The following is a 13,902-nucleotide window of genomic DNA, read 5'->3' on the forward strand; positions in this document are numbered from 1 at the left end:
AGGGTCCTCGGAGATCCAGAGTTTCAGTGTGAATGGTCCTCCTGTTCGACTCAAACACCGGCTCTAGACAGCACTATAAACTGGGAGCAACTGGAAAACATCCATCAGCAGAAGCTCCAGCTCTTTAATGAAATATGTGAGTAATTCAGCATTTTCTTTATTTTCTTTATATCCATAAAATACAGTTTGTGATAGATAATACCAATAAGAGATGTGGGTAATAAGGTTATGTTGCAGAGCAGATATAATTTGGTCAATTAACTATTTGATTGTTGATGGTATTTTCTGGATACAGCCTTTAACTATTTAAAACCCTAAAATGGTCAGGTTTTATGAAAATATTTGACAAATGAAATTACTTTTAAAACATAGTATCAGTTAAACTTTTTGTTCTAACAAAAACAGCATTTTATGTTTGTAGTTTATTAGCTGTTTTCTATCTTTCCATTTTTTATATTGGTTACATTTTCATGTATGTAGAGAATTTAAAAAAAAAAAACTGGCTTCTTATTAACAGTCTAATCATACATTCTTATAACACTAATCCTAATTTGAGTCTGTTTAAATGACTAATGTACTAAATTGTTACTCAACAGGCACTGATAGCCCTTGGCTTTAAAATATCCAACATGCCAGCCCTCAGACACATGCTGGTGTTTGCAACTTTGTTTTTCATCTCAGGATTCGCTCGGAGTGAAAAGTTGCCAAGTAAGTTTACATTTTTTTGTAAGTTTACAAAGTACTTTTGTTGATAACAGCATACGCTTTAGGTGCATAAATTGCCATGAAGTTCCACACTACATGTCGTGGTGTTGTAGTGTGAGTTTGGACTGAAATGCTAGTTTTTCCACATGTCGTATTAAAGAGATCATAAACTCTTGCTGATATTTTCTGGTTAGATTAAATACAAAAGAAGAAACAATATCTGTAATGACATTGATCAATTATTCTTTCACAAATAGCTATCTAGACTGTAAACACTGCACTTCCACATCTTAACCAGTAGATGTCAGTGTTCTGTCGGTTCATGGTTCAGTATTGTTTAGTCAACACAGTATCGTATTCCCTGCTCTCAGTGTATATGTGACTATTATGAGGTCATTCTTGGGTTACCCTGAGTGCAAAAAGCTTTGATGTCCTGCAGCTGAGGCTCCCTGTCACCATTAATAAACCAGTTAACATAATGGGTCATTGACTGTGCTGCACCATAGTGAAATTCACTTCAAATTTTACAGAGCAAAAAGACAAAGAAACATTCTTTACTTCTGCTACGGTCAAAATATCAATAATTAGAACCTTAACTGGCTTTCATCCACACTTTCTAATGTCACAGGAAACACTTCAGTTATGCTGACTTCATGCAAACTGTAGCACAAAGCACTCAGTGTTTAGAAATCAGGAGTGAAATACATCTCTGAAGGATAAAAAAACAACCTCATGCAAATGGCTTAAATAGATTACATCATACCTGTAAGAAAAATGCATTATTCACAACAATGAATAATGCAGCCTTTTATAAGAAACCAGTCATATAAGCACTGCCACAAGATTGAGAGGTAAAGTTCAGCTCCTTTGGTATTAAATGCGTCTGTTGTAAAGCTAACGTCAGTATTTTTTGCTGTTAGGTTTTGATCTGCTGGAGGAGTTTCGGGTGACTGAGTTGAGAGGCGCGAGGAGAGTGAATGGATCTCAACCTGAGGCTGTGGCCTATCGTGTCAACCCCTCTATCCATCTACGGAGAGACATGAGGTACAGATTGAGATAGGATCCAAGCTGATCTAACAGAAGCTGAAAAGCAGTCACATTAACACCATGTTTTTTAAAGCTTTGTTTGATCTTGCCTCTTTGGTCTTTCACCTGGTGTCCATCACTGTTAGGTGTAGTTTCAATCTGGTCACGTCCAGTCACAGCCCAAAGGTCATAGTTAAATGTGAAACATACTGTAACTCTTCAGCATTTTGAAGATCCAATGTAACTTACAACTAGACATTGATGCAGGTCTGCTTAAATGTATTCAGCACTTTGCCAAAAAATACCAACAACTTTTCTTTTTTTTGCATCATGTATGTTGTTGCATCATTTCTCATCCCTGTCTGTCTGAAATGCTTCATCTCTTCATGGCCTCTACTCTGAAAGCCAAGTTTTCTTCAATAGGTCAGAACAGGAAAGACAGTGGTTCCTTTTTTCTTTAATGCTTGCCAAACCACTTGGTATATTTATGTAAATGTGTTACACGATGTGGTAGTTAAATTACAAGGCAAGATTAGGCAACAACTTTCATCCTTTTTTCCCCTAATGATTGCAAGAATATTTTAGCTATCAAGTTAACCATGCAGTTCATGATTTATGATGTCAGTGTTCATTTGTAAAGTTTATATATAGAAATAATAACATCCATCCAGCTTCCACTTATCTGTGATTGGATTGCAGAGGCAATAGTTTTAGGAAGGAAACCCTGACATCTCTTTCCCTAGTGACACTCTCCAGCTTCTCCTGGGGGTGTGCTAAGGTGTTCCCAAGCCAGAGAGGACATATAACCTTTTATCTGAGTAGCGGGTCTGCCTCAGGGTCTCCTCAAACCTCAAAAGGTAGGCACCTATGAAGCATCCTAATCAGATGTCCAAACCACCTCAGCTGACTGCTTTCAATGTGGAGGAGCAGCAGCCATACTATCAGCTCCTCCCAGGTGATGGACCTGTTCATCTTATCTCAAAGGCTAAGCCCAGCCACCCTAGAGAGGAAGCTCATTTTAGTCACTTGTATTTAGGATTTTGTTCTTTAGGTCAGTAAATTGATGGTTACGTCTTCTACACTACGGCATTCTCCTCACTACTGCAGACGTGGCCCAGATGTGCTGATATGTCCTGCCATGACTTGTGAACAAGGCTCTTTGATACTTGAAGTCCTCATTGAGGCAAGACTCAATAATTTGGAGATTTGGGGATTTTAGAGATTTTGGAATTTTGAAGATTCGAAATGTCACACCAGCTAAACATTAACATATGGGTATGTTATCATGCCCTTGGATGACTGTCATGCTATTACGTCTCACTAAGCTAATGATCTGCTTGAGGGAGCCTTAATCTATTGTTTTACTTTGTGTCATTAACTATCAGTATTAAAACAAATGTTGGTATTGAAAATATTTAGCTACTCCTTTAACGTGGAAATAGGGTACAAAATTATAATTTTTTTAAATGATAAAACCTTCCTTATTCACCAAACACTCTTAATAGTTTTGTAAGTAAAAAGTAGCATTTTAAAATATATGCAAAAAAAACTTTCTGAAACTAAGTTTTGTGTCACAGTGATGTGTATCCAGATGGACTTCCCTCTGAATACTCCATCATTGCAACATTTAAGATGACCAAAGACACTGCCCACACATCATGGGACCTTTGGCAAGTCAGTGACCCAGAGGGACGAGAGCAGGTTGGCCTGCGTTTCCAAGGCGATGCTCGTTCGTTAGACTTTTTCTACATCAGTCTCCATGGGAACCATATGCTGAGGACCTTCCACAATGTGGAAAAGCTGTTTGATGGAGATTGGCATAAGTTGGCTCTAAGTGTGAAGGGCAGCCAAGTGCGGCTACTGATAGATTGTGAAGAGGTCAGAGTGGAACCTATTGATGAGCCGAGGCCAGTCATCCACCAAGGATACACCTCCATCGTCAAACGGGCTGTAGGAGGTCGCTCACCGGCTGTATGTTCACAACTTCCATGAGAATCAATGAATATTTGATGAGTTTTTATACAATTATAATTTTTCCCAGCATTGCCTGTTTCTGTCTAGGTGGACCTCCAGCAGATGGAGGTGTCATGTGACCCAGAGCAGGCATATTCAGAGAACTGCTGTGAGCTCTCCAGTGTGGTGAGTCATACTTGCTCTGACATTGTTAAACTCCAGTTTTTTTAGAAATGGGTGTGGAATTTCAAAACCCTTCTGGCACCTATCTGTTCCCGTCAGTGTGGAGGATACGCTGAGATCGGCCTAACAGCTGGAAGAGCGACTTGCAAATGTATGCACGGACAACCTGGCATTCAGGGCCCTCCAGGGCCAAAAGTGAGTGCACCTGCACAAAAAAGTGGCTGAAGATAAACACACGTTTATTCTCTATTCATATATTTTATATGCCTCTTACTTTACAGGGTCACAGGGGTCTTCCAGGAAAACCCGGAGACCAAGGAAGACAAGGGAACTGGGTAAATAAATACAATCTGCCTCTTAGTCACCCAAGCATCAAGAATTGAGTGTTTACTTGATGCATTCTCAGCAGGAGCAACATTCACCTCCTCTTGCCACACCCCAAGGAGTTAGGCTGGCTTGTTTGTTATATTGTAAAACATTTATTCCTGAAACAGCAGCAACGCTGTGGAAAATGGCTATAGTTGCACTTCTGAGACACAACAGGATGGAAACAAGTCTGGAAGCCGAGGCGCTGAGCGATAGTAAACACAGAGGCTCCTTTCATGGTTTGATAACTCATGTCCGCTTTACAGAACATTTAAAAGAGTCCAAAATAAAGAAAAACCAACACAGTTTGACAATAAATTTGTTTTTGTACATCTAAAATAACTATATGCATGTTAAAACACAGCCTCTGTTGGTTTTAAGGGAAGGATTTTACAGGACTAAGTTTACAGTATTTCTAATGGTTTTGCTTTTACATTTTGAAGTAACTGTGCCAGATGTAATGAATCCCACACACACAGGAACACCAGGCAGTTGAGCAATAACTTCAAGTGTGTGGTAAGAAGTGGCATCCAACTGCTTAACTCTGAGGGAATTTATTCAGGTTTCTTAACCCTCCTGTGGCCTTCGGGTCAAATGGACCCAAAGTTACAAGGGCTTCTCTTCCTGTCTTCAGTTAGGGCTTCAGGAGGGTTAAAAACGATTTGTTCTGTATGATTCAGCCACAATAACCTACTGAGAAAAACCTCATTGAAAAAAACAGGAAAATGCTGTGAATTTATTGAAGAGGTAAATACCCTGCTAAAGGAGGCACTTACGCACTCATCTTTGAATGAACAAAAACTCTTCTGTCCAACTGAGGGCCACAGATGTGAATATTTTCACTTTAAATTTATGACTTGTTAATCTCTTTGATTCTCAACAGTGTAGCTCTGAGAGTTTTAAAAGTGCTCAGGAGAACACATTGAAGTTGGAGGTTTTTTGTTTGTGCGCCCTTTGCACTCAAAGAAAGTCCCTCTGCTGCCTGGGAAAGCACACGCTGGACTGTAGACTGACATCCCTCCTGAACACATTTCCAGAGCTTTACATGCTACATGTTCGTGTCTTCAGTTGCAGCTGTAGCTCATCTGGGAGCAAACATCTGCCCTTAGTAACTGGTTAGAGTTTTGACCTCCTGCCAGCTTGTGAATCACAGAACCCCAACTTGTTTATCACCTTCCCTACTGGCATCCAAGGAGGGCATTTCCTGGCACAAATCTAGAAACTGTCCATCTCAGGTGGTGGGTGGTCCTTCGCTCAGATGAGCTGTCTCACCTCAGAGATGTAGTAAATTTCATGGTTGTGCCTCTCGCCATACAGTCGGCCATCTCTGAGGTTAACCTCTGTTCAGCTGACTCTGCCTACTACACACCGGTAGGTGAGATGGTCAAATAAACTGACAACACAGAGACAGCCTGGACATGTTTGATATGTTTGTTGACTCAGAGTAATGCAGCCAGTGCACTTTTCCATCTACTACTGAGGAAGTAAGCATCTGTTCAAACAATTCAGATCCATGTTGTTGTATTTATGACTAATATTTCCTGAGTCCTGCTTCTCTATATTTTCCACCAATATTACAAATGCAACTCTTTTCCTAAAATATTGGAATACTGTCTGAAACGTAGTAACAAAAATTATGTAATAATCTGCAAATTTAAAATCCATTAGAACAAGTCTGTTCAAGGAGAGAAGAGCAATTTTTAAAACAGCATTTTTTTTTTTTACTAACTGTACCTTTTAGATTTAAACCCAGAAGCAAGATTCAAAAAGTCTGAAGCTGGATTAAGAGGCTTGTGAGAACCCAGCTAAGAAGCTGACAGAAATTGTATCACTGGAACAGATTAGCCTTTCTCTGGTAGGGCTTTGAAGATTTTAAAAAACAAAACAAAAATAATGGCAAATTATGTTCTGCATGTATTACAAAGTATGGCTCCATGGTAAAAAAGTCTTTGTGCTAAACTGGTCTTAAATCAAAACAACAACAACAAAAAAAAAAACACTGACTGAGCAGCAGAAATCTTTGTGAGAGAAAACCTTTCTCTTATAAAAAAAAAACATTGCTTACAAAACACATTCAGACTACTCTAGAAAGATTGTATATTATAGGGTTTGAGTAGGTTGCAAATCCCTACACACTACAAATGTTATTATGTTGTTATGATCTATAGTAGAAATGTACACCATTAAGTACCTTCTGTTTTAATCCTCTTCAGTGTAGTTGGGGGCTGGACCTCATACTAATTGACAGCAGGAGAATTATTCTCATTTCATCTGATGTTTTTGAAAATTGATGTCAAAGGACAAGTTTAATAGTTTGATGACATCAAACTTTTTCCATTTTTCAACACCACTCTGCCAAATACAAAATTACAAACGGTTTGTGTAGGATAAACAAGCATGGTCTTTTGAGGTTTTAATGCGTAATACACAGAACTGTATTTAATGTCTCTACCATGTAACACAAAGTCAACACAAACATTATTTTACACTTAAACTTGCTTTTAGACAAGTAAACAACATATGGTAGGAAGACTGATTTTATCCTCAGAAATATGTAAACCAGCTGTTCTACGTTTTTTGTTATTCGTGCAAAATAAATGAAAAAGTTACAGCTCTCTTTGTTTTTTCTTTTCTTTTCTTTCTTTTGTAAAATAAATTACTAGTTACGTTTAAAGAACCATGCTAACTTATCATTTCTAAATTCCACCATCTAAAGTCCATTTTCTTTGTATTTATGTTAATTTAAGGGCAATTCTTCCATGTCTTCAAAGAAAAGAAATATTGGTTAATGTGGTAAAGTTCTGCGGTTCCATTTTGTGCTGAAATCAAAACCTGATATTTGTAATAAAATCTGTCATGTTTACATGATGGCTTTAATCAGATATAGCCAAACTTTTATCTTTAAGAAGCTCTCAGCTTTATGGAAATCATTGCTAACATTGAGCTTTTAAAGTGTTTCTTGGTCTGATTTATTCATAAACCAACTACAGCAGTTAAAGAATTTATGATTCTGATTACTTGCAGGGAATCCGTGGAAACACCGGAGACTATGGCAACATTGGGGAGACAGGCCCAAAGGTGGGCTCTGACTTCATCTGTGAGTTACACTTCTGTTTCATTCATTCTCACACTGTTCTAACAAAACCTTACCTACACATCCTCAGGGGCAAACAGGAAGCAAAGGTGAAAAGGGGATGAGAGGACCCTGGGGGCAAGTGGTAATTTATCACTCATATTTATCATTTTCTTGATGCTGAAGCATTTCATATGTCCATGACTGAGATGTTGTGTTCACAGGGGGACAGAGGTGCTAAAGGGCTGAAAGGATTAAAAGGGGCAGCTGGGTTTAAGGTAAGCTTGTCTGTTGGCTTTAATTGGAGTTCGTCATCCAGTAAATGAAATAACAGTTTATTGCTCTAGTTGCATCCATTTTAAATTGAACATTTTGGTTTCAAAAAGGGAATTCGAGGACCTCCTGGAGACATTGGAGAGACTGGGAAACTGGGAGTAGTTGTAAGATAGCCTTTGAATCACAATAGTAAGCCCTGTTGCAAACAATTATGTAATTACTAATGGTTTTTCCTTCTTAAAGGGCACTAAAGGTCTTAAAGGATATGGAGGGATTCCTGGGTTTCAAGGAGTTAAGGTATTTGTGTTTCCTTCCAGCTTATATCTTTTTTCTTTTTCTTTTAAATCATCTAAACTCATCTTGTTCAATTTTTAGGGCCAAAAAGGAACTACGGGTGCAGTCGGGCGGCTTGGCCCCAGAGGAAAGCAGGTGGGTTGTTGTGGGATTCCCTGTTCCACATTAGGAAACTCTTGATACTTTGTCTTCAAAATCCCCTCATGTGACCACGAGGAGCTATTAAATCATTTCTGATGGGGTAAAACGCTGGGATCAAAGTACAGTACGCTTTTGGCTGATGTGCCGTCTCCATAAACAACATTAGTTCATGTGGCTGGATTTTGGCAAAGATCTGAAGGCCTGAACTATCTCAACATTAGCTAGTGAGTCACTGAGAGAAGAGCCTGAACCGCAGTGATAATCTGCTCTGCTGTACATGAAAGAGGACTCCCTCGTTCACCATGTTGCTTCTTGGACTTGGACATTTTGTAAAATCTTGACTTATGTTTTTGCTTTGATGGGTTGACAGGGTATCGTGGGGGATCCTGGGGAAAGAGGTACTCCTGGAGAGAAGGGGAAGCCTGTGAGTATCACATATCAATCAAAATGGCATTCATTTGATTTGATTTATACAGACATTTGAAGTTTTCTGAATGTTAATTCATATGTTTTTTGGTCTGAACTTGAAAAAATAGGGCATCCAAGGATCTGTGGGCAGAGCTGGCACCATTGGATCAAAAGTAATTCACTACTGATAAAACCAGAGCATACATACATTCTCAAAATGTTTAATCTTTTTTTACATTAATGGTCATACCTTTTTAGGGTATTATTGGAGACCCAGGTTTACCTGGTAGAGATGGGGATCAAGGAGTAGAGGTATCAGGTTTTGTTTGACACCTTTATGTTAAGTTTTTGAAAATATGCATGTCTATCATTATTCTGTAAATGTCATCTTTTCTTGCAGGCATATCAAGGACCTCAAGGTCCCAGTGGAAAACTTGGACGTAGTGGATCAAAGGTCTGATATTTTCTTTATTTTGTAAATAAATGTGAAATGGGACTATCTTTGGCAGCTTATTTCATTGCCATTCATGTTTTTTACAGGGGGAAAAAGGCACCCTAGGGCCAGCAGGAGAAATGGGCCCTCAGGGCCAAACCGTAAGCCACATTTTCAGGTTTTTCAGTGACTGAAGACAAGCACATACTACACTTTGATTGTAAAGTAGTTTGCCATGTTAAAGGGGAGTGACAAAGAATAAAGCTGTTCCTTTGACTGGTTCATACATGTTTTATTCTCAAGGGCCCGAGAGGTTACAAAGGTTCTGCAGGAAAGCCAGGAAGACCAGGATTTATTGGCCCACCTGGGCCTACTGTAAGTGCTCCAGATGAATTTTCTTTACTCTTCCGAACACTGGTTAATTTTTCCTCAAATGATGAAAGCAAATTTTCTCTTTACAGGGTCACATAGGTGTTCCTGGAAAACCAGGACCCAAGGTAACATATCCTATATACACTACTCATTAGAGATGTAAAAGGAAGGCAAAATGTTTAATAGCACAATTACTGTGGCTATTTAGGAATTATTTGCTGAGTCGTTGAAACCACATAAAATGTGAGATTTGCAGATGTATTCCCACTCCAAACCAAGACATTTTCCTGGAAAGAATCCTTGCATTTTTAGGAAATCAACAGAAAGATTCACTAAGTTACTAGACAGACTTCCTAATACCTCTTTGGAATTTTATTAACACATATAGAACATGTAGACCTAAAATGTTTTATCACCTTATTGTCACCCAGTGAGTTTTTATTGAATAAAAAAATCCCACAGTAAATAAACAGTTTGTTTCAGTTTATCCTTGTGTCCCCATTTAGACAAAAGGTTAGTACAAGTGCCAAACTTGAGTGAAGCATTTGTTAATATTATTACTCGAACTGCCATTGGCTCACACTGTAAAATACAATAGTGAAATTGTGTAGTAAGTGTTTAGGTTTTATGGTGATGACAAAACATGTCACAAACTAATCAAACTTACAGAAATAAAAACCACAAAAACATCTGTACCAGAAAGTGTTAGTTCTCTAAACCTTATAAATAATAAACTGATTGTAACCCTCAGAAAAAAAAAAAATAAATTCATTGTTTGAAAGTCTTAAGTACGGCTGATTTGATTCATTTAATAATGCAAAAACACACAGGCTTTCCTCCCAGAAGACTAAAGTCAGTTTCATATGTGAGACTGACACATATTTTTTAGCGGTTATCATGTTATGAGTCTGTGTTTGGCTATGTTTAGTCATCACAGCTACTAGATGGTTTGAGTGGAAATCCACCAAATGACAACATTAATCACATGTTTGAAGGCTCAAGTCTTCACTGTGTAAAAAGCCTTCATTAGATGGGAGTGACAGTGACAGTCCCTTGCGGCAGTGGTATCCCCACAAGAGAATATTTGTCTGTGGTCTCAGTTCAAGTCTGCTTATACTGCAGAGATTTCTGTTGTAGTCTAACAAACTTCAGAAAAAGTGAAAAATCAATTGCATTTTAAAATGTGAAAAAATACTCTTAGACAAAGCTTCCATATCTGACAAATTGTGAAGTAAAAACAGGATGGATTTAATGTTCAAATTATGGCAGATAACAGAACCATTATCTTATTAACAACAAAACCTTTCTTGATTTAAATGTCCATCAACTCAGTAGCAGTTATCCATTTGGAGGTTTGTTTGTGTCCCAATAATAAATATAAATGTATTAATCACTTTGTTGCTTATAATGGAAATTTTTGCCTCTACTTTAGTTGGATTCTAAACTCTTGGTGGGTTCATGATAACAAGTGCTTTGAATTACAGTTAATAACAGTGATATTTATGGCATTCTTCTTTTTGGTTAATGCTCTTGTTCAATAAGGTATGCTAATCTACCAGTTTTTTGGAAGCTTCTTACTTTAATTTTGCTTTGTACAGGGGGACACGGGAATCCAAGGGATCAAAGGAGTAAAAGGTGCACAGGTACACTGTTAAATGTCAAATGTCTCTTCCTCTCTGTTCATCATTACATTATTTTGATTTGAAATCATCAGCACTGCTTTTTTAACAGGGAAAAAATGGAGTTAAAGGCCCAAAGGGAAGGGTAAGTTGTGATTCAGCTGAAAGTTTGACTTGCACTATAAAACTGTGATCCTATCCTAAAAGCAGTTATTATGACATATAAAATTCAAAAGACTTGGCACGCCCAATCAACTGTACTGAAGGAACAAGTATGGCTTGAGTTAAACAATTTACAATCAGTCATGTACTGTAGCTAGAAAGGTTTCAAATGATATGTATTTCTTTATTTGTAATGCTAAAACAAACCATCTCGTTGATGATAAGTTGTGTCAGTAAAGAGAGCAGTCATGCAGGTGTGGTGTTTCTAAATATGATATCCCTGCCTGGATTTTGGTTGAGAAATCCATCCAAATTCATCCCATTGCATTGGCTAAGTTAATAGTTGGAAAAATTCAATATGAATCCATCAAATAACATTCCTTACATATTCAGAGCATCTGCAGATCCGATAAGAACAGAAACGCCTACAACGACACCCAAATGAGTCTTTCACATTTTTCAGATGTTCTCCACCAGATTCAGCTTTTGTTTTGAAGCTTTCAAACAAACTTCCAGATTGTTAATATTTCAGGCTTTACACTACCCAGACCAACGTTGTTTGTTTTCTAGTATAATGTTAGTTATCAGCCTGGCATAAAAGGCATCTTAAGCACAACTATGGAGTCTGTGTTCAGATAACAGTGACTACACATTGTGTTCTAACTGTTCTGATTCTCTGTCATGAACCTTGTCCCAATTGGAGGTTGGAGACTGGGGTGACCAGGGTCCTCCGGGGAAACGAGGGAAGCGTGGCCCTGCAGGTCTATCTGGTCGTTCAGGTCCAGTTGGAGTCAAAGGGATCCGAGGTGAGGGAGGACCAGATGGTTTTCAGGGACTTCCAGGCCCCCCAGTAAGTAAAATGCAAGTCTTTGAAAAAATCCTTTTGCCTTAAAAATCATCACAAAGTTCAAAATAAGTAGTAGAAAATGTTTTGCTCTAGTTGTCAGACTAACAGGCCCACACATTGTTTGGTCACAAATTTGGTGTCAAGAGCACACTTTAGCAATTCTTAGTGACTCTTAGCAAAAGTTTCATTTAGAGTTGCTGTAAACCTCAGGTAATCCTGCTGCCTTTGTTCAGCCCACTTCCTCAGAGAAGCAGTCATTGTTTCAGCATGCCTTTTCCCACAGCTTAATCACCTCCATTGATGAGTATGGAAATGATTTCTTACCCAGGGCCCGACTCTCCCTGTCGAACATGTCATTGAGGTCTGTAGGAAAGTGGTCCTGGAGCAGATGTCCACTTTTGCTAACTCGGTGAAGAGGACCTGTGCTGCTGTTTGTCCTCTCTACGGGGATGTTCCCATGGGTGCTCCGGGTCCCCCTGGACAGAAAGGGCCCCCAGGACCTCCTGTGAGTTCTACAGATTGGATGTTTGTTGGGTACAGATGTATCAAGCCTAACCCTGGAGATTTTCCTGACACTTCATAGCCTACAGACCTCTGGCATCAAAGTACTGTCTATACATACATACATACATACATACATACATTTTTCATTTTGCTGTCTTGCTGAGCAAAATGCTACCACATTGTGAGGGTCTGGACTGGACTAAAGAGAGCTGAAGTATTTGGCAGAAAAGCTTGGAATGAAAACATTACAATTTTCCACGTCTCCATGAGGACAAATAAGGAGTCACAGACTAGACACTTGGTCTGTGTTGAATGGTTCTTTGGCTGTTTTTCAATTGGAAAGCCTTTTCCACATTATTATACAATGTAGAATCAATTCATGTTCCACAACTCCTGATCACAAGAAGTCTGAGGCTGATAAATGCTTTTAAAGCCATGACTCCATAAAACTATTCCACTATATTAGATTATGGTTGGTAAGCCTGATGTTTTGACATAAAGTGCCAAAACAATTGATGTGGAGGTACTGAACAGCATTTCTCTTTTTAGAGTTTTTGTCAATAAATATGACAAACAGGAACTGAAAGTACTACATTACTTAAAAATAAACCTTTTTGAATTTATAGTGGAAACAAATAAACAACTTATGATTCATGTTCCTGGTGTTGATGTTATCAGGGGGATCCTGGTAATGATGGTGCTACTGGAGAAGTGGGCCCACCGGGCTTATATGGAGAAGCTGGAGATGCTGGCAGACGAGGAGAAACAGGTGTGGAAGTTTGTTTAACAGCAAAATAATAACTTATCAAAGTTCATTTAAGGAAGGAATGCTGGAAAAAATAGGATGAGATCCTTGATCTGATTTTCTTCATGACCCAGTCAGGCCAACATGCTGCAAACACATGATTCATACACTGTGTTATCATTTTATTGAGTGCACATGTAGTTACAGTTTGTCAGAATGGTGCTTTCTTTTGCAATCTCCAAAATCTTTCTACTTGCCAAGCTTGCCTGCCATCTGTTACAAAGTGTATGTGGGTTTTTAGAAATTTTGCACTTTATTAGAAGTCCATTACTAAATGCAAATGCAAACCATCTTTAAACAGAAAGTCCAGGATTTCAGATTTGAATAAAAAAAGCAGAGGTTTCACACACTGTAACCAGTCTACACTCTTTCATTTGAAATATCATACAAAACAGAGGATGTCTGTAGCTCTTAGTCAAGTTTGGTCAGTCAAAGTTTTGGTAGTTAAAGCAATGCCATCTCAGCTTTTAGAATTACAGGTGCTGGTCATAAAATTAGAATATCATGAAAAAGTAGATTGATTTCAGTAATTCCATTTAAAAAGTGAAACTTGTATATTATATTCATACATTACATACAACCTCATATATTTCAAATGTTTATTTCGTTTAATTTTGATGATTACAAATGACAACAAATGAAAATCTCAAATTCATCATATCAGAAAATTAGAATCTTGTGAAAAGGTTCAAAATTGATGGCACCTGGTACCACACTCTAATCAGCTAATTAACT

General features: G+C 38.2%; 1 protein-coding gene across 2 annotated transcripts in view; it reads left to right on the forward strand.

The window, feature by feature from the left end:
* The first annotated feature begins 7 nt into the window (after positions 1 to 7).
* zmp:0000000760 (collagen alpha-1(IX) chain) overlaps positions 8 to 13,902 on the forward strand; it is a 16,618-nt gene continuing 2,723 nt past the window's right edge. The window contains exons 1-25 of one of the 2 annotated variants that reach the window (XM_037973615.1): positions 8 to 136; positions 597 to 708; positions 1,626 to 1,749; positions 3,309 to 3,702; positions 3,793 to 3,870; positions 3,967 to 4,062; positions 4,149 to 4,202; positions 7,258 to 7,311; positions 7,398 to 7,451; positions 7,531 to 7,584; positions 7,693 to 7,746; positions 7,826 to 7,879; positions 7,958 to 8,011; positions 8,388 to 8,441; positions 8,554 to 8,598; positions 8,684 to 8,737; positions 8,826 to 8,879; positions 8,966 to 9,019; positions 9,162 to 9,233; positions 9,320 to 9,355; positions 10,829 to 10,873; positions 10,962 to 10,994; positions 11,715 to 11,861; positions 12,220 to 12,363; positions 13,041 to 13,131. In XM_037973615.1, coding sequence (XP_037829543.1) covers positions 128 to 136; positions 597 to 708; positions 1,626 to 1,749; positions 3,309 to 3,702; positions 3,793 to 3,870; positions 3,967 to 4,062; positions 4,149 to 4,202; positions 7,258 to 7,311; positions 7,398 to 7,451; positions 7,531 to 7,584; positions 7,693 to 7,746; positions 7,826 to 7,879; positions 7,958 to 8,011; positions 8,388 to 8,441; positions 8,554 to 8,598; positions 8,684 to 8,737; positions 8,826 to 8,879; positions 8,966 to 9,019; positions 9,162 to 9,233; positions 9,320 to 9,355; positions 10,829 to 10,873; positions 10,962 to 10,994; positions 11,715 to 11,861; positions 12,220 to 12,363; positions 13,041 to 13,131 — 2,020 coding nt within the window. In that variant the 5' untranslated portion in view covers positions 8 to 127. Of the gene's footprint in view, positions 137 to 596; positions 709 to 1,625; positions 1,750 to 3,308; positions 3,703 to 3,792; positions 3,871 to 3,966; positions 4,063 to 4,148; positions 4,203 to 7,257; positions 7,312 to 7,397; positions 7,452 to 7,530; positions 7,585 to 7,692; positions 7,747 to 7,825; positions 7,880 to 7,957; positions 8,012 to 8,387; positions 8,442 to 8,553; positions 8,599 to 8,683; positions 8,738 to 8,825; positions 8,880 to 8,965; positions 9,020 to 9,161; positions 9,234 to 9,319; positions 9,356 to 10,828; positions 10,874 to 10,961; positions 10,995 to 11,714; positions 11,862 to 12,186; positions 12,364 to 13,040; positions 13,132 to 13,902 lie in introns of both variants that reach the window. The other variant, XM_017413060.3, reaches the window with a different exon arrangement.

This window comes from Kryptolebias marmoratus, linkage group LG22, assembly GCF_001649575.2.
Source record: "Kryptolebias marmoratus isolate JLee-2015 linkage group LG22, ASM164957v2, whole genome shotgun sequence".
Taxonomy (NCBI): domain Eukaryota; kingdom Metazoa; phylum Chordata; class Actinopteri; order Cyprinodontiformes; family Rivulidae; genus Kryptolebias; species Kryptolebias marmoratus.